Source organism: Terrapene carolina, unplaced genomic scaffold (genome assembly GCF_002925995.2).
Source record: "Terrapene carolina triunguis isolate 2854851 unplaced genomic scaffold, T_m_triunguis-2.0 Scaffold275, whole genome shotgun sequence".
NCBI lineage: Eukaryota > Metazoa > Chordata > Testudines > Emydidae > Terrapene > Terrapene triunguis.
Window position 1 is genome coordinate 297,504 of NW_020664626.1, and position 20,278 is coordinate 317,781.

A 20,278-nucleotide genomic window follows, 5' to 3' on the forward strand; every position below is an offset into this window, starting at 1 on the left:
AATCCCACAGCAGAAGCCAGGCACTAATGCAGCTAACAAGATGGATAAAGATACATGACCACACCCTTCACAACAAGGGCAGCACGAAGCCCCTACCAGAGCCCTGGCTCAGAGCAAAGCTAATAAACCAGACAAGGATCTGGCCACAAACTTGATGGCTGGGACCACATGATCTCACACACTTCACAATTACTGTGTGTGACTGTGTCAAGAGGAAATAAACTCTACATCTACCCCCAGCCTAGGATGTGGCAGCAGTAGCCTGGTTTTGCTGGCACTAATGTTTGCTATTAATGTGGCCTGGTTTATACGGTTCCCAAAATTCCTTCATTCTACTAACCTAGTTCATCCTGTCTCCACAGACATCTCCCTGGCTCTCCTGGAGAAAAATCAAAGGCCTAGTCACTCGATCAAGCATTCCCCCTGGTTATTACAGCTGCACTCCGACAATCAGAGAACAGAAATAATACTCTGAGGTGACCAATCACAGAACAGGCTTGAACACACAGAGAACAGAGTTCAAACAATCCCCTGGCCAAAATAGGTTTGTGTGAAATTTTCAAACAAATGAAAGAAAATGCTAAAAATCCTGATTTTTGTCCCTTAAGCTGCGAGTCTGGCACCTGGCATAAAACTTAATAACCTTCAAAGAAATCTTTAAATTATTTGGCTTCTGTACCTTCAGAGCAGCTATAAATAACGCAAGAAACAAAAGGCACACTCCATCAGTTTGTACTGGGGGTGCCTGGTGTCCTACCAAAATGAGTAGTATGGATTGAATGGGACGTTCTAGCCAACCTCCCAGATTCTCCTAGGTAGGCACTGCCCTTTGTCGGGACCCACTCCAAAGTCTACAGTGATTTTTTGCGACTGAAACCATTGTTCGTAGTGGACTGGCCTAAGTATATGGCGTTTGCTTTGGAAAGAGCCTAGGGTTAAAGTTGATCAGGTTTTGTGCCCTTTCTGTGTCCCTGGGAGGGGCAAGGCACAATACAGGGGAGAGGTTCCCACTCTCTCTCTCTCTTTGAAGCATATTTCAGGATAAAATTTCCCCACTGTAGCATTGGAGGATTTACATTCTCCACACAACACAATAAATATGCTAAGGCAGGTATGATTTTTCCCTAGTCCAGCTCACCAGGCAATGCTTAGCCGCACCATTTTCCCCTAACCACTTCTGCATTTGCAATCCATCAAACCTGGCTGCTGGCTTATCATTCACGTCACCACTTCCCCACATGGAAACATTTACTTAAGGCCCAGGACAGACATCTTTCATGATGTCACTGATGCCAACAGCAACCTAGGTCTGCAGTGTTTTGAACAAGGAGCCACTAAAGACATTTTCCAAAGTGAATGGCCGGAGGAACCCTGTGAACTGGTGCAAAGCATTAGTTAAAAGGCTGTGCTTGGCTCGAGACACATTCACACTCAGTTGGGGCAGTTACCACACTATGCATGCTTCAGACTCTCGTAACATTGGCCCATTGCCACAATGGGGTAATGACAACAGCCGCCCGCTGCCCCCCTCCACGTGGGTCTTCTCTGCTTGGCTACCTATTGTTTACATCCTGCTTTGTTAACCACTCCCACACACAGCTCCACTCTAGCACGCAGGTGTACAAAGTCTCCTGCATGGAGGCTCCACCACCTGGCATGCTCGTGCTGGGTTTTTGCTGTACTTCTGCTCTATCTGGGGTTCGTTGGGGGTGGGAGCAGTGCACAAGGCCGTTCAGGATCTCTGGCAATAGGAGCAGTAGCACAATGGCATGTGTTTGGAATGGAGTACTCTGTCTGGCATGATAAACCCCATTTGTTCATTTTGCACTGGTAAGATGTTAAAAAGGAGGTACTTACACAATCTCGTCGTTCTGGAATTCAAGCTCTCCACAAGTATCCTCAAAGTCCTCTCCTCCCCCTCTGGCTGAGCCTTCGATGGTTTTGTAGGGCACAACAACATTTCCTCGAGCGCCGGACGTTCTCAGCACTTTCACTTCCATGGTTCCAATGCTCTCGCTCACATGAGTGACCGGCTCCTCGAAGGTAAAGATGCCTGCATGATCATCATCAAAGATGGTAACGGTGGCAGTGGAGGGCGATCCCAGGCAGGCAAGTGTTGCGACATGGTTAGCCTTCAGAATTCCTTCATCCAACGCTTCAGTGCTCACTTGCACATTGCTGAGGTGAACGAGGAAGTTCTCATCCTCCTCAAAGATATCGTCGTCAATTATGCCAACCCGGATTTCCTTCTGTGTCTCGCCAGGCTTGAAGACCACAGTCCCTTCGGTAAACTCATAATCAGACCCTGCATTGGCTGTGCCGTCTTCTGTTCTGAAGTCAACGTGAACGACATGGGTCAAGTCACCGCCTCGGCGAACAATGGTCAAAGCTACTGTGCCGCAGTTCTCGAGACACTGGTAGGTGTTCTGCTCAAAGTAGATCTTACTAACAGGATCATTTTCCACCACTTCACAGTTGACCTCATGCATGCTGACAGCTTTCCGTGCCTGATCCGCAGCATGTCTCTTCAAAATGTTGCCAGCACCCGTCATTAGCCGAGTAGCCTGAATGCGATAAAAGGCTCGGCTCTTTTGCTGTTGGCTCAGAACCTGGTAGTTAGCTAGTTCTATCAGCTGTTCCATTTCTTTGTCGGGGTGCTTCTGCTTCAGCTCCTTCAGGATTCTAGCCATGTCCCTCCTTGCTTCCTCATCATCTTGATCCTTCTCATCTGCCTCCAGAACCAGGGTGCCATCTAAGAAGTTCTCCACATGAGAGTTAACCACTTTGCCGTCCATTTCAATGTCAGCTTTGGATGATGGCCTGTCACCCTCATGTTCAATGATCATGCCTCGCTGTTTGCCAGCCCTGTACTTCTTGTAGACATACTTGTAAAATAAAAGCCTTCGGTCGGCTACCCACGCAAACACCACACAAATGGGAAAGAAGAAGAAAGTGAGCAAGCTTTCCCAGACCTCCACAACACCGGGTGATATGACAGATAAAATAAGGTAAAGCCAAGTGTAGGCAAAGATGCTCCAAGCTGCCGTCACAAAAAACACTCGTAGATGCTTAATCTTCCTTATTTCTCCATCCGGAACCACATAGACGCATATGGCTATAATGATGAACATGTTGAAGGCGGCACTGCCTACAATGGTGCTCGGTCCGAGATCCCCCGCAGTGAAACCATGACCACATACTTCAATAACAGAAAGTAGAATCTCAGGGGCTGAAGAACCCAAAGCCATCAACGTTAGGTTGGACACAGTCTCGTTCCAAACCCTCACTGTGGTTTTGCTGGTCTCACCATTGGGCTTCTTGATAGTTATCTCTCTCTCTTGGGATGTAATGACTTCTATTGAGGACATGAAGCGGTCAGCTATGATGGATACACCTAGGAACATATAGACCATGGCCACAAAATAGACAGTAGCTCTAGCAATTTTATCACCAAATGAAGGGTCTTGGGGCTCCCAGATAGGTAAAATCACACCTGGTTTGCAAATATATGTACCAGTACATGTAGCGTTCTTTGACGTGTCTGTTGGACTTTCTGCATATGCTTTGTCCACATGGAATAGCAAGAGTGCCACAATACTTAAAAGGTGAAAACCTTCAGGAAAGGCGGGTGAATGACTTAACCTCAACATGATAGCTTTGTCTGACCAGCTTCCAAATGTCTTCCTACCTGCAGATACAAAAGTAAGAAGCGTTACTCAAGTCAGATAAAGATAAAGTATTTGATTGATGTCTTATTTATGTATTGCATTTGAAAAAAAAAAAAATCTAGTGAATTACATTATATAACATGTCTGAACTGTAAATGTCACAATTAAATCCCACTGCTTGCAGATTCACCGTGCATAAGTGATTTACAAAAAGGGGAATTGCTATAATAGTAGGATGAGGCTAGCTTCTGAACCTATGTACATGTTAATAATGGTTAATGCTATTTCTGAAGTAATTCTCTCATTGTTGAAAATCTACTTCCATTTTATGTTAACACATACTACAGAACAGCAAGCAGAAATTTTTTCCAGTTTCAAAATAGGATGAAATAGTTTCTTGAAAGTCAATGTATAAACAAAGAAATTCCCCCAAATTTTTCTGCATTTTGACCAACTCTGTTCAATATTTACTACTGCAAAATAAGTACATGTAAAATCTATCGAGACTGCCACCATAATCATTCAATCCAAGATTCCATTCTACACCCCAAAAAAAGAAATCTACATTAAGGAAATATTAAGGGGTCTCAGTGGACCAATTGAATTAAGAAACACTGAAGTTGCATGTTTAATCTTAACTCTGACCCTCATGCATACATCTTATGACAAAGTCTTTAATGATATGATCACATGCTACTGCCTCAGTAATAAACCACCACATCGTTCATCTTTGCACCTTCCCTGGCGGAAGAACACCGAATGTGTATCCAGGAGGGAGACTCTCCTACTCACTTTCCATATTAAAGTAGTGCTCCCTCCTGCACACCTGGCAAAGTCCTGCAGAGGCTTTTCCGCCCCCTTCATACGTTACAAGGCACTCGGCGTAGGGCTGCACAGCAGTCGGAGGAGTAATTCCCAGCTCAGGTAGATGAAGGTGCCCTAGCTCTGCTCGAGCTAGTGCCTGAAAATAGTCGGATGGCAGCTGTGGCTCAGGCTAACCACCCAAGTATGTGCCATGGGGTTGGGCAGGTTTGTAGGTGGGCAACTAGCCCAAGCTGCCTCCCACGCTGCTGCAGCCACACTGCTGTTTGTAGGTGCTCGCTCTAGAGCCGAGACATGGGCCCGAGTTGGAAATTACACCTCCCATGGTCATTCCAAGAGAGGGTTGCTTAGGGGCCTCATTCAGGGCTCAAAGACCTGATCCTCAGCAGCCATCATTCCATTCACAGGACTGCACTGGTCTCTGCCAGTCCGAGTGCAGGCATGCTGAGCAGCGACAAGGACTGGTGTTGTCTAACATTCATTGATGGTCTGGAAAAGAGGATGGCAAAAATCTGCAGATGGGACAAAATTATTTAGGTTACTGAAGATTGGAGAAGACTTTGAGGAGCTTCAGAGGGACCTAACCAAGCAAGGCGAATGGGCAGCAGAATGGCAGATGGCATTCAGGGCTGATAATTGTAAGGTAATCATAGAAATGTAGGGCTGGAAGGGCCCAGGAGAGTCCAGACCCCTGCTCTGAGGCCAGACCAAGTAAACCTAGCCCATCCCTGACCGGCATTTGTCTAACCTGTTCTTACAAACCTCCAACGATGCAGATTTCACAGCCTCCCCAGGCAATGCTCTCTGGAAGAAGTCATTTGAACTATGCATACTGTGACAGTTGGGTCACAAATGCCCTCAAGACTGTCACTAGATGTGCTGGGATACCACTGAGAACAAACCCCCCCTGCCAGAAAAGGCTTCTCTCCACTCCCGTCTTGCTGGGCTAGACACCAGTCAGCTCCAGCACAGACCAAGAGGTCGGGCCACGCCCCCTTGCAGTTCACAGAAACTAAAATTCGCTTAGCCCAGGGGCTTCAGTTAACAGCAACTTTCCCAGCACCCAGTATTCAGTCTTTCTGGGAGCCTAAACCCCAAATACATCCGTTTTACTCTGTATAAAGCTTATACAGGGTAAACTCAAATTGTCCACCCTCTATAACACAGATAGAGAGAGATGCACAGCTGTTTGCTCCCCCAGGTATTAATCACTTACTCTGGGTTTATTAATAAACAAAAGTGATTTTATTAAGTATAAAAAGTGGGATTTAAGTGGTTTCAAGTAATAACAGACAGAGCAAAGTTACCAAGCAAAATAAAGCAAAACACACAAGTCTAACTTAACTCACTAAGGATCTAGTTACAAATACTAACTTCTCACCCTAGCTGTTATCTCAAGTACAATCCTTTTCAGACCAATGTTGTAGTTTATGGCCTGGGTCCAGCAATCACTCACACCCCCATGGTTACAGTTCTTTGTTTCAGTTTCTTTCAGGCATCTCTTTGGGGTGGAGAGACCATCTCTTAAGCCAGCTGAAGAGACAAAATGGAGAGGCTTCCAGTGCCTTTTATATTCTCTCTTGTGGGTGGAAAACCCTTTGATTTTTGCACAGAAGAACAGCAACAAGATGGAGTTTGCAGCCACATGGGCAAGTCACATGTCCATGAATGATTCAGCTTTCTGCAGGCCGACGCCATTGTTTACATGTTAGTTTGAACTTTCCCAGGAAAGCACAGATGTGGATCGGCGTCTCCCAAAGTCCATTGTTAATTACTTCCAATTACTTGTATTGTCCCTTCACAATACGTTAGCCAAACCTCCCCCATGTGTTTCCTACAGCAAACACTTCAAATACAAGCATAGAGCCAACACATAACTTCAGGTATAAAAATGATACATGCATACAAATAGGATGAATATATTCATTAGATCATAACCTTTGCAAAGATGGGTTACATGGCATAACTGGAATATGCTTTATGCTAGATATGTCATTTATATTTCCATAAACAGAGTGCAACATCACACATATCCTTCACCAAGTTCCAAATTACTGCATCCACTCAGGAAAGAAACCTGGATGTCACAAAGACAAAGCGGTAAAGTCCTCTGCTCAGTTTGCAGCATCCATCAATACAGATGCAAGAATGTCTAGGGAAGGAGATGGAAATATGGAAAGAGATTCTAATGCTACTATACACATCAATGGAATTACCTCACCTCGAATGCTGCGTTTAGTTCTGGTGCCCTAATTAGAAGAGGGAGGTAGCAGAAACAGTGAGTTCAGAAATGGGTGACTACAATGGTAATGTGAAGAGTATGGAAAAACTTCCATTTGGCAAGAGATTGAAAAAGACTAGAATTGTTTAGGTTAGAAAGGATGGTGCTACAAAGAGCTCCTACTATTCTAGAAGCAGATAAAATTCTTCGGGGTTGCAAACTCAGGGAAAGCGCTGTTTTGATACAAGTGATTTGTGGCACGCTTTATTCTTTTTATGCCCCACAGGAATGGTTTATGGTTAAGCAGTAGAAATCCTCAGTAATGATGTTTCAGGCTGTTTGTAGAAAATTGGGTGGGGGAGAAAAAAGAGAGTGGTCATAAAGGAGAATATAGGGTCTATTTGATTACATACCATTTGGAAAGATGATGCTTTCCCCTTTGATATATATTTTTTCTTAGCGAGCTAGACTGTCAGCTCCAAGTAAAGGGGAGTTGGTCATTTTATAGGTCTCTCACTTCTTTGGGGCAGGTCAGAGATAAATGGGACACATGATAAAGGTGCTGTCGTAACAGATTGATTCAGCACCAACTTTGTTTACTATTGATACTGCCAGAGTAGGTTTTGTTTTGTTTTTAAGCATATAGGCTCCAGGGAAATGTTTTGTACATAAGCAGGCAGACCACACTGTCTCTCTAAGTCAGAGTATCTAACTGCAGGAGCAGTTGTTTCCATGCAAAGAATAAAGGCAGGTGGATGTTTTGTTCAGTGGATTCTCTTTGTGGCCAGTCAGATATTCTTTCACATGCACAATTATTCAAAGCCTTTTAAGAAGGAACCAATCATTGTGAAATCCCCTTGGCAAGAGAAGAATGCAGATGGTTGATGAGACAATATAACACTTTAGGGCACTGATTTGGGTTACACAGAACAGCAGAGTCATCACGTTTTGGACCAGCTCCACAATCTTAAGAGGTGGCAAAAGTAGGTAGCTTTGGCCAATAAAATTCCACTACAGAAGATTAATAAATCACTCCAACTTTGTAGCTCCATGGAGCATTTCAATGTAGGGTTGGGTTTTTTAAACCATACTTCAATAGACAGATGTAACAGAGTTTACATCGGAACCACTTTCTGAAGTTCTATTTAGCAGTTTATGTACAAAAGATGTGGTGGACACTTTGAAAGAGGATCAAAACTATTACTACATTTCAGGAGCTTCTTCCCAGGCCCGTTGGAACAAGTGGTTGAAACTAATATTTGCATTGTTTGTAGAGATCAGACAAAACCAGGACCCACAGTATTCACAATCCTTCTCATAACAGGGCCCCAATCCCAGTTTAGGTCCTTGGGTGCTACTGCAATGCAAATAAATCCAATATTATACGGTGTGAGATTGTGCAGAACTGGGGGAGGGGATCCACTGTGGCCCAGGTGCTTCATTGGCTCTGATCCAAACTAGACCCTAGAGATTTTGGGTCCATTATCAGAAAACCCCTCCCCACGCCCCCAATCCTTTAACCACTTTGGGAAGGTCAAATCTATGTTATCGGTATCTGATTCGCCCTGGCTACACTAGCTGTCTGAACGCAATCAGGCTCGGATAGCAGAGTGCCTAATCTCTCCTGCCCAGAGCTGAATGTGCTAGAAGAGTTACAGGGAAGTGGCCTACCTTCCTTTTCCCATGGTCCCCTCCCTTAGGGGTCAGAGCAGCCTGGGGCTCTTTGGGGCCTTTTCCACATGGAGGGCACTTTTAAATGAAAAGGTTGGTCTCCAGGCCCAGGCCAGCCAGCTCTGTGCTTTGGCTGGGACCTGTGCAGAACTAGCCATATTCGGGAAGTGATTTGAAGGACAAGTCATCATGCCAGCCGGCAGCCTGTGCTCCCCTCCACCAGAGGCCTGCGTGCACATTCTACTCATTTTAAGGTTCCTCTTTGAGCATTTGTCCAGGGGGATCCCATTCTAGGGTCGCAGGCACTCCAGGTGCATGAGAATATTGTGCGCATGGGGCACATGTGCGTCTACAGTGAGTCACATGGACAAACTGTCTCGACTGTGACTGCAAAATAAGTCTTCCTTCTTTGCAGTCTTTCTTGCTCTCCAGTTACTCACTGAGCCCAGAGGGGCCAGCTCAATCACAGGGACCATCTCTTGTACAGCACCTAGCCTGTGTCCGGGGCTCCTCGGTGCTACAGCAGTACAAATAATCAACAGCAGTAACCAGAGACTCAGCCCTTCTCTTAAGCTTAGAAGTGGAGGGTAACACCCTGTTTACTATCGATCTTTCTGATCTTTTCAGAAGGGTTGGGAGACCCATGCCAAGATGGATGGGTGTCATGCTAACAGATCAGATAAGCTGCGGCGTTTCCGAGGAACTGCATCCAGACAGACTGGAACGGAAGAGGACGACTCGAAAAGCTGATCCCACGTGGGTAGGACTGTGGCTAGAAGAGGAGTAGTAATATACTCAGGGTGAAAAAAAGTTCTCACGCTAGAGCTAAAGTTCTCAACCACACAAAGAACTTCATTAGTTTGGACTGAAAGTTGCTCAACTGCATTTCCTGTCAATGCTATCAATAAAAATCAAAGAAAGCACCAGTTAAACAGAGATTCCATCTAGACCAACCTCATCCTTTAGCCTCCCCATCACCCAACTTTGTCATGCACAAATGTGCTCTTCACTTCCAGAGCACGCTTCCTTTCACCTGCCGTGCACAGCCAGTCACACCACGCACGCATCCCGCTCTCCGCAGCCATGCTCAGACCTGCATTCTGAATTACACGTTTGCCAGCAGCTCAGAAGGGCCGCGGTTGATGCTCAGGGTCCTGCTATGTAAGTGAAAGGCAGGCCCTACCCTGAAAGGGTTGCAGTCTAAATATGTCTGACTTCACCAGCTTGAAGACGCAGTCCCTGCAGATGGGGAGCGGTGGGGTCTAGGGCATGCTGTTGTGTATAGAAAGTGTGGGCTTGGCAAGGAGGTTGGGCGTGAACGGGAGCAGGGCTGTGGGACCCAGACGCCGCCTGAGGTGGCAAGATGAACCCCGCCACGGCCACAAGCTACTAACACTCCCAGTGTGGCTGGGACAGGCCCGGCTTTTGGAAACCCACCCCGGGGTAAGTGCCACGCCAGCTGATGTCCCAGGACTCTTCCCAGCTATGCTGTCTTCCCTTCCCTTCCCCCTGCCTGCTGGAACAGAGCTGCCCCTCAGTCCCCCCTCCCTGGAGCCCTGCTTGGCCCTGGGCCGGTTGCTGCTCGGTGGGAAGCTTTCACAGTGAGCTGGAACAAACCATCCTCTCCCATCCCTCACGGAGAGAGCCAGCCCTAGACCTTTGTTCACGCTTGTCCTCTGCTACCCTGGGGGAAGGGGAGCTAGGCAGGAAGGGGGGGGGGGAGAAAACACAGCTGTTCAAGTATTTCTCCAGCCCCCTTCCTGGCTCACTGGTGGGAAACCCCCATGCTCTGCTCCCCCCGCCCTTTCCCGGCAATGACCAACTGCCTAGGGGCCTAGCAGGGAGTGCTGCACTGTGAGCCGCCAGGAGAGCCTGATGGGGACGCAGAGATGCTGCTGTCTCTGCCCTTAGGCCTGGATTTTGCTTCCATGCCATTGTGCTGGTGATTGTACGTTGGACTTTAAAGCTTCAGCCTGCAAACAGATCTCCAAGCCAAGTTCCTAAGGCAATCTCTCCCTCCCGCTGCCTGGCCCATTGTGCATGTCCAGTTATGGAAGATGAGCCAGCGTGCCCATGGCCTTTTGGATTCCTGTTGAGTTCTGACTGTTATATTTGCTTTTTTCTGTGCACCTGAAGCTCTTCTTAGCACCCCACCCAAGAAAGTATTATCTAGATTCTATGCCATTCCGCACGGCTGAGCTTTGTGGAACAGATCTCATTCCCAGGCTGCATTTTCGCAAAGGCCAGCTTCTCTTTTTCATTCCTTCTTTCCCCTCCTGCCCCAGCTCCAGAGAGAACCATCTGGATGTTGTGTCAGCCTTTAAACCCCCTTAAAAAAAAAAAAAAAAAAAAAAAGAGAAGGTTTGCAGTTGGGCTCACAACCCATTGGTGGCAGTGTACTCGGAGCACTTTAGAACACGGGTATCCTGGCCATAGAGGCAACTCACAAGAGTGTGTCCGTTATTCTTGCAAGAGATAAATGGCCAGGCGGAGGCTTTCCATAAGGAATTATTTCCCTAGTGGTCAGCTGAAAAAGCACAGCGCCATTCAACAGCTGTAACAAAGCAGCATTTACACTCTTACAAGTGGAGACGTAGAGGTCCAGCTGTGCCTACCCTGCTGTGACATTGGTCTTGTAATACACATTGTTACCACGAATTTAGTGCTAGCTCACACTGCAGACCGATACAGGTTTGTCCACATCACTGGTTCAGTAGAGACAGAAGCAGGGCAACCTTTCCCCACAGGTCTGGAGTCACCATAAGGAGGATAAAAGATGATGAGGGAAGAGTAAAAGGGAAGGTCCTCTCACGGATCAGTAACTGGTTAAAAGATAGGAAACAAAGGGTAGGAATAAATGGTCGGTTTTCAAAGTGGAGAGAGGTGAATATTGGGGTGTTCCAGGGGTCTGTACTGGGACCAGTGCTGTTCAACATATTCATAAATGATCTGGAAAAGGAGCAAACAGTGAGGGGGCAATGTTTGCAGAGGATACAAAACTACTCAAAATAGTTAAATCCAAAGCAGACTGTGAAGAGCTACAGAATGATTTCATAAAACCGAATGACTGGAGAACAAAATGGCAGATTAAATTCAAATGTAGGTAAAAGCAAAGTAATTCACATTGGAAAACAATGCCAACTATACATACAAAATGATGGTATCTAAATTAGCTGTTATCCACAAGGACGCCAAGATCTTTCTTGAGTGGTAGTTCTCTGAAAACATCCACTCAATGTGCAGTGGCAGTCAAAAAAAAAAAAAAAAAAAAATATTGGAAATCATTAGAAAAGGGATAGATAATAAGACAGAAAATATCATATTGCCTCTATATAAATCCATGGTACGCCCACACCTTGACTACTGCATGTAGATTTCGGTGCCCCATCTCAAAAGAGATATTAGAATTGGAAAAGCTACAGAGAAACGCAACCCCAAAGATTAAGAGCATGGAACAGCTTCCTTATGAGGAGAGATTAAAAAGACTGGTGCTGCTCAGTTTGGAAAAGATGATGACTAAGGGGGAATAGGCTAGAGGTCTATAAAATCATGACTGGTGTGGAGAAAGTAAGTGTTATTTATTCCTTGTTATAACACAAGAACAAGGAGTCACCCAATGAAATTAATAGGAGCAGATTTAAAAACAAAACAAAAAGGAAATATTTCTTCACACAATACACAGCCAACCTGTGGTACTCAGCCAGGGATGTTGTGAAGGTCAAAACTATAACGAGGTTCAAAAAAGAATTAGATGTCTTCCTGGAGGATAGGTCCATCAGTGGCTATTAGCAGAGATGGTCAGGGACTCAACCCCATGTTCTGGGTGTCCCCAGCCCCTGACTGCCAGAAGCCATAATGGGTCAGACCATTCTTATGGTCTGTGCCCTACAGGCAGGATGGGATGCCCCCTGGAGCAGAAAAACCATGCACACTCTTCCCAGGAGAGGGACTGTGACTGGTGTCCACCTCTACCAGCCTAATCAACCAAAGGCAGCTGAAGTGCAAGAGCCAGCCTGCTTTCTTCTACTAGTCTGCTTGAACCCTGCCCGGCCAGACCTGCCCCAGGGCTGACCGTGGCCTGTTCAGTGCTGGGCTGTCTGCTGAGGCTGCCAGGGAAAGGATCAGTCATGACGATGGTTTGGGGAACATGGACTTTTGCCCTCGAGACGTTAACTTGAGACCACCAGCTAGTTTCACACAGGCACTGAGCAGCCTCCGGGGAGAACGCTCGGTCTCTGCCACACTGGGCTGGATGCAATGACCCCCCGTAGCTGCCTGCAGCGTTGGTGAGCCTGGAGAGTCCCAGGTAACCGCTGAGCCAGCTCTGCTACCGGCCGTTCAGACAGCAACAGCTCACACGAAGGCCACTGTTGGCAGCTACGTTCAGGACCCACTACAGCCCCTCCCTGTCCCCTAGCCACGTGGCCCAGGGCGGACATGGGAAGGAGTGACCCCGCTGGATGCCTTAGTGTGAAAGAGGGATGGCAACTCAGAACAAGGGTTTCCTTCTTGTGCCCACCAGTCCAGCCCTTAGAGCTGCTAAACCCTTCTCTGCTGCTGGCAGCTGCAGCCGTCTGACCGGTCTGACCTACCCCTGTGCTGACTGCCATCTCCAGATGGACTGAAGGCACGGCCCCGTGCACAGCACCGTGTGGGAATCCAACACCCAAGAGACACTAGCACAGGTGATGGTAACGCTCACATCCCCTGACCAGGTGTGGGTAGAAACAAACAGTCCTAGTCGCCCTGCTATCTGACGGTCTCACAGCAGCTGCTCATCTGTAACCAGACTCACAAACTGTCCATGGGGCCCAGCAGATTTGCATCATCTTTATTGGCTGCCTTTCCCAGACAAGCACTTCCATCTTGTCTTGAGCACGTTTCAAACAAACCGCTCCAATCTCTACTAGACAGTGGCAAAGCATTTGACGGCACTTGCAAGGTGAGAGGAGATGAAGAGAGGTAGGTATCAGCAGTGCAATTAAGGCACCGTAGCCTGAGGCGCCTAGCATCATTCTACCCCTGGTGTGGATGCTGACAAACGCCGACATGTTAGTGGCAATTGGTATTTACAGATGGGGAAACAGAAGCAACTCCCTTAGGCACAGGGAGGTTCCGTGACTTGTCTAGAAGGCCCTGTGGTCTGTAAACACAACAGTTCTTGGCTTCGTGCCTTGCCTCAAGTCTGCTGGGTCTCACTCGCCTCTCCTCCACCTCAGCCCCCAGACCATGGCCAGCCTGGAACTCCCAAGGCCCATCAGCACAGCCGGCTGTGACCTGGAAAAATCCACACCAGGGGGATCTCCAGGCCAAGTCAGTATAAACAACAATCCCAACCTCTCCAAATATAGTCAAAGGCCCGGCCTCACTGAAACCAGCTCAGTAAGAGACGTCAGGCCAGCCCCTTTTCTAAACAGGACTTTCAGAAGTCAGAACAATCATCAAACCATGACTAATGCTTTCAAATGTCCCAGTTCCCTCCCTCCTTATCCCCAGCAGCTGTCCAAAATAAATAGATTAAGAAAATACCCCCCCCCCATATAGCATCTGGGGCTGATGGGTGAGCTGGGGTGCAGGTCTCAGGACTGGGCTTTTAATGCAAGGCAGAACCTGAACAGTGGAAGGATCCAGTCCCTGCAAATTAATGAAACGCCCAAGTGACACTTTGACAAGGTCCCTCACCAAAGGCTCTTAAGCAAAGCAAGCAGTAGTGGGATAAGAGGGAAGGTTCTCTCATGGATCAGTAACTGGTTCAAAGATAGGAAACAAAGGATATGAATTAATGGTTACTTTTCAGAATGGAGAGTGGTAAACAGCGGGGTCCCACAGGGGTCTGTACTGGGATCAGTGCTGTTCAACAGTCATAAATGATCTGGAAAAGGGATCAATAGTGATGGGGCAAAGTTTGCAGAGGATACAAAATTACTCATGGTAGTTAAGTCCAAAGCTGACTATAAAGAGTTACAAAGGGATCTCACAAAACTGGGTGACTGGGCAACAAAATGGCAGATGAAATTTTATGTTGATAAGGGGCAAAGTAATGCACATGGGAAAACATAATCCCAACTATACATATAAAATGATGGGGTCTAAATTAGCTGTTCCCACTGAAGAAAGATGTTGGCGTCATTGTGGATAGTGCTCTGAAAACATCCACTCAATGTGCAGCGGCAGTCAAAAAAGCAAACAGAATGTTGGGAACCATTAGGAAAGGGGATAGACCCATGTTGCGCCCACACCTTGAACAGTGCGTGCAGTTCTGGTCACCCCATCTCAAAAAACATTAGAGCTGGAAAAGGTACAGAGAGGGGCAACAAACATAAGGAGATGTAGGGAACAGCTTCCGTATGAGGAGAGATTAAAAAGTCTGGGGATGCTCAGCTTAAAGATGACTGAGGGGGAACATGATAGAGGTCTATAAAATCATGACTGGTGTGGAGAAAATGAATAGGAAAGTGTTATTTACCCCTCCACGTTAGCTGGCTGAGCCAGGCAAGTGGGCATGCTCTGACCATCCTTGCAGACGGCACACACAACGCATGCTCCTCCAGGCACCCAGCAGTCCCAGGGCAGTACAGCTCCACTCTGCCCCCTGCACAGCGCTGCTTTCCCATTGCAGCCAGCCAGCCCTGGGATTTCAGTGATCAGAATGGGAAAGAAATGAGAGGTGTAGAGGGGTCACTGCAGAAGTGGGAGGATCTGGCAAGACTCTGGTTGCAGGGGAAGGGAAGCAGAGCCAACTGGGACACAGAAGCAGTGAGCTGAGGAGGTGGGGAGGAGAGCGGCACTGCCAGACAGGAGGGTCTGGCACAGAACAGGAGTTTTCTCCTTGACAAAACTAGCAAGCCCCTCAGCAGGGAGTAGGGGGGATGGGCTGTCTGAGAAGCGAGACAAAGGCAAAGAAGAGCTGTCAGGGGTTGGGGCACAGGAGAATACCACGGAGGAGAGGTGAAGGCAGAGGGAACTCATTGGCAATGGAAATCTATTCTGTCCCCAGGCACATGGCAAAGCAGGGGCAGGGGAAGCCGAGGTCAGAGGAGAAGGCAAAGTGGGCATGAGCAGGACAGGCAGAGGGCTGAGGGAGGGCAGCACGCTGGAAGAAAAGGCAGAGTTGGAGGGAGACACCTTGTTTTTCCCATGCTGAGTCCATGGCCAGTGAGCAGAGAAGGCAGTAAAATCTATGGGCCTTGAGTGAGATCAGGCAAGGTTTGGGGTGAAATTCATCCCATGCAGAGGGCTGGCACAGGCCCTCTGCATGAAGGGTGCAGGGCTGGAGGAGACAAAGGGTGAGATTACAGAGCACAGGAAGAGAGGCAGGAAGCGGTTCCGGGAAGAGAGGCAAGCAGCAGTGGCTGGGGACGCCTACGTCATGAGTGGCAGAAACGGAGCGAAGGAAACAGGCTCAGACTGGGGGGTCTAAGGAGAAGTTAGACCGGAGGCACCATCCTTGGCACATCATCCACGTGAAAGTGGGAATCACCTAGAGTTGGAGTAGGGGAGTCAGGTCAGTCCACGCAGGAGGAGCTGGGGCAACGACAGACAATGCCCACGTGGCTGGAGAAGGGACAGACTTCTCCAATGGGATGAACTTCAGAGATGGGAAGGAGACAGGTGGCAGAGGTTGGGCGGGAAAAGGGGAACCTGATGGGCCACTAGGGTTTCCCCAGGAGGGTGCAGGAAGGCCCAGTGACGGTAGCAAGGCTTCAGGGAGACCTCGGGGAGAAGAGAACAGGTGACAAAGGCAGATAGGGTGCGGATTGGAGACTGAGTAGGTGTTTCTCAGGGAGTGGGCTCGAGAACATGCTGACTCCAAGGCGAGCGGGAACCTCAGACACTACTGCTAGTGAACTGCCTAGGAGAGCAATTAAAGCGGGGACTGGATCAGCAGCTGGAATAACAGGCAGTTTCCTGAGCACTCCATTGAGTTTTGCTTGCTGATTTCTTGCCCACACAAACCCTTCTGAGTTACCGAGGGACCCATGCAGGAGTATTTACAAGTCTTCAAAACCTGGCTCCCCAGCGGCCAGACCAGATATTCCAGCAAGTAACAGCTCATGTGCAGAGCAGTTCAGAAGAGGGTGGGGGTAAACCTCCAACACTGAACTCAGATGGCAGAGACACGGAAGGCTTCTGAACGACTGAGGCCGGCCCGGGCATGGGAGTAACTGTGAAGCTAACATCTTTCCCTGGCAGTGCCAGTCACTTCCAGGTAGACACAGGGGCTTTAGGCCAAGACTTTCAAAAGGAAGCAGCCATTCTGGGTGCCTCCCCTTCTGATGCCCAATCCGAGTCCCCTAAAAGGGGCAGGACTGTGAGGAGTTCAGGGCTGAGCTGCCCGAAAGCGGTTTCTATTTGGGCTCCCACAAAGTACGCCACCCCAGGCACTTTTTGAAAATCCTGCTCATCGTTCCCCCGAGAGTGTCTCAGGGCTGGCCAGGGGCTACATTTGCTGCTCCCCAGCTTGATGCCTGAACCCTTTCCAAACAGGAGACCAGCCAAGGGCAAACAGCGAACACTGCACTTCTAGTGCAATCACCAGAGGTTTGCATTGGTGGGGAAGGGCACAGAGCAAGGAGCGCTGGGTTCTGTTCCCACCTGTGTCACAGACTCCCGGTGGATCTTGAGCAAGCCACTTCCCTTTCCCGTGCTCCAGTTTCCCACCTGTAAAATGGGGCTAATAACCCTGCCTCTCTACCACTCGGTCTATTTAGCTTGGAAGCTCTTTGGGGCTCTTCTATTTATTTGTACAGTGTCTGCCACAATGGCGTTTGAGTATCAGTTGTGACCTCTAGGCACATATAAGCAGCATTGCTTATAAGAAACCCTAATAAAGTTGCAAGCTTTCCCAACATTAGCTGAATAGCAGCCTTTTTACAGTTATTGATCGGTCATGACTATACAGCCCCCCACTCAGCAGCAAATCAAATTCCAGTGGTGGAGTATATTTGATTAGCTAATAGATTTGTGTACTTGGTTTTCCACCATAAGTAAAGCGGGCATACATCACTTGAGTACCACAACCACTGTACAAAACCCTGTTCTTTTCCATGAGGAATATTGTCAATGGTCCCCTTGGCAGGCTCGAGCAGAGTAGAATATTACTCCCTCCAGGGTAGGGCGTGTCAGAGAGATGAAGTCTCGGGGCCCAGTTCCCTACCTTGTGCACTAGTGTAAAGCCAGGATAAAATTCTCCCACTCTGATCAGGCAGCACTTTAGATTCACTCTGTGCAACTGTAAATGACACTGCAAGGCACAGGGCCATGACCCTTAAACAGAACAGGCTTGAAATGGTACCTGCAGCAATCAGATCGCAAATGCCAAACTCCTGGGGGAGAATTAGAGCAAGAGATTGCTCAAAGCGGAGTGAATCCAAGGAAGGGGTGGCTACCTGTTTTTGACAGACAAGCTTTTATTGACTTTAAATTGGGCCAGGTGAAGCTTTAAGAAGGACTAGAAATGTAGGCTATACCTGCCTCTTTATAGGTTTTAAACTCAACCTTGAGGATGAGGCAGCAAAGGTTAATGCAAGAATGACCAGTAACCAGCACAGCTACCAATTCTTTGTTAATAATTGTACTGGGCCACAAGCCAGGGGAGTCTGTAGGGCACAAGAGGAGATGGGCAGCTGGAGGGTATTTACCTGGAGGCACGGAGCACAGAAAGGGGTGTGAGAGGGTTAGTGAATTTAGGGGCTGGTTCTGACTGTAGAATGTGCAAGAGGATGCTGCCCCCTGGGTGGAGTGGAGGGTACCTGTTACAGGCGAGCGTATACAAGGATTGAGCAGCTGGAAGGCAGGTAGAAAACACTGCTGGATAATTAGACTGATACAAACGGAGTGGGAGAGAGCTGTCAAACACATGAACGAATGAATGAACGAACACTTGCTCTCGCAGTATGCCCAGCTCTGGTCAGGTAATTGCAAGTGTGGGGGTCACAGTGTTTTTCTGAAAGCCCCAGGGGCTGGAGTACTGTGAAAATGTGAGGATCCCAGCTTTCACTTTTTAAAAACGGAGCAATTTTCTATCACTCCTGGTTGTGGGAAAAAAGCAGGACAGTGTGATCCCAGAAAGCAAATGAAGAGAACTCAAAATGGTTTTTTTTTTTTTAAATCTCATGATTTTAAGCCAATCACATGATTTGGGGAAGTCTGGCTCATGATTTTTCAACATCTGGGGCCGCCAATGCTGCTTTCTGTGAAATGTGAGTGAAAGCAGTAAAAATCAAATGCACACACAACTGTGCCCTTGTGGTTTTACTACAGCTTTCATGTTCAGACTTCAGTTTTCCCTGGCATTTGCTGCATTTCTACAATATTCTGGCAGTTGGGTTTCACCCTCTTGTCCCAAGGTTGTTTAGTATACACAGCTGGAGAAGGAGAAGCCAGGAGATTACTATTCTATTAAGGAATTAAACTAAAATGTCAGGTGAGAGCCAGCCATGCTTCCAGCTAGACAAAGCCTATGTGATGACTGATTTTTAACGGATTTCCTAATAGGACCGATCCCATATTACTCGGAAAGAGAATTAGAGTTTAAACAAATCGGCAGATTATCTGCTTTGCCCAGGGAACCGGATTAAATACCTAGCGGGAAGGGACAGTGGGTTTGTTTTGAAAGGCAAGGACAAAAATCAATACACGTCTGATAGCAACATGTTAAATCCAGCAGATTAACCAACCCGGAGCCCTCCTTGCATATGCCCTGCTCTGCTCTTCCTTGCAGGAGAGGCACCTTGGCAGGCAATTAACAGCATTGCTGTGAGCCATGATGGAGGGGCTCGTCCTCCCCAGGCTGAGCCCGGTTCTGCTCGGATGTGCCGGGATCCCCTCGCCCGCCGGCTGGCCTAGTGCCCTTCCTCTGCCCTCTCCCCATCGCAGCCCCGTCCCCTTACCCAGCGCTCGCTGTCCTGCTCCGGGCGGCACGTTCCCGTCTCCCGGTCAGAGCCAGGCGGCGCGGAGAGAAACCCGCGGAGCCGAGACCAGGCTCCGCCCGGAGCCCCGCGGTCCGCCCCAGCGGGCTCGGTCCGGCTCCCTGGCTCTGAGGGTGGCAGGGGGCAGCTCGCCCCGCCCGGTGCCGGCTCAGCCGGGGGTCCCCGCGGGCTCGGGGAAGCCGCCCCGCAAGCGCGCTCCGTCCTCCCGCTCCCTCCTGCGGCGGCCACAGCCCGGGAGGCGCTCGACGCGGTGGGGTCGGTCCCCCGGGTGGACCCCGGCCCGGCCCCAGCCCAGCCCCGAGCCCCAGCCCGGCCTCGCCCCGGCGCCTGGGCTCTGCACAATCGCAGCTAAACGGCTCGTAGCGAGCTGCCCCCTCGCCCCCCGGACCGGACCGGACCCGGACTGCGCCCCCGGACCGGACCCGAGCTGCGCCCCCCGGCCCCCGGCCCGGCCCCGCGGCACGGGAGGGAAATACAAATCCCCACCGCCAGCCGTTCGGCAGCGCTGCCCGGAGCCGCTGGTTCCCCGCAGGACCTCCCGTCCCCCTGCACCCCCGGCTCCGCGCGGGGCCCCCAGGTGCGTGCGCCCGGCCCGGGAGGGTCCCTGCGCTCCGCGCCCGCGCCGGGCCACCTGCGTCCAGAGGAACCGGCTCCTACCTGGGGCCCGCAGAGCTGCTCAGCGGCGGGCGGGCAGCGCCCGGGCCATGGCGGGGAAGGAGGCGCGGGGCCGGGGCGGTCAGCACCAGCGCGTTTGGCCCGGCAGCCGCCCCCTCCTCATGCTCCGGGCGCGGCAGAAGCGGCGGGTCCCCGGGCGGCGAGAGCCGGCAGGTTTCCGCAGCGCGCCCGGCCGTGCCCGCCTCCCCGGCCGCCGCTGCGCTCTGGCTGCGAGTGAGGGGCTGGCTCCGCGCCAGCGCTCTTATCAGCGCGGACCCTCCCACCCGCCTCCCTCCCGGCCCGGGCCCCCG

The 20,278-nt window shown here is 49.4% G+C and overlaps 1 protein-coding gene across 3 annotated transcripts in view; it reads right to left on the reverse strand.

Moving 5' to 3' along the window:
* The window catches only part of SLC8A1 (solute carrier family 8 member A1), a 271,534-nt gene extending 267,883 nt beyond the window's left edge, over positions 1-3,651 (reverse strand). For all 3 annotated transcript variants that reach the window (XM_024213947.1, XM_024213946.1, XM_024213948.1), the window contains exon 1: positions 1,858-3,651. In XM_024213947.1, coding sequence (XP_024069715.1) covers positions 1,858-3,650 — 1,793 coding nt within the window. In that variant the 5' untranslated portion in view covers position 3,651. The remainder of the gene's footprint in view (positions 1-1,857) is intronic.
* Between the last annotated feature and the right edge of the window lie 16,627 nt (positions 3,652-20,278).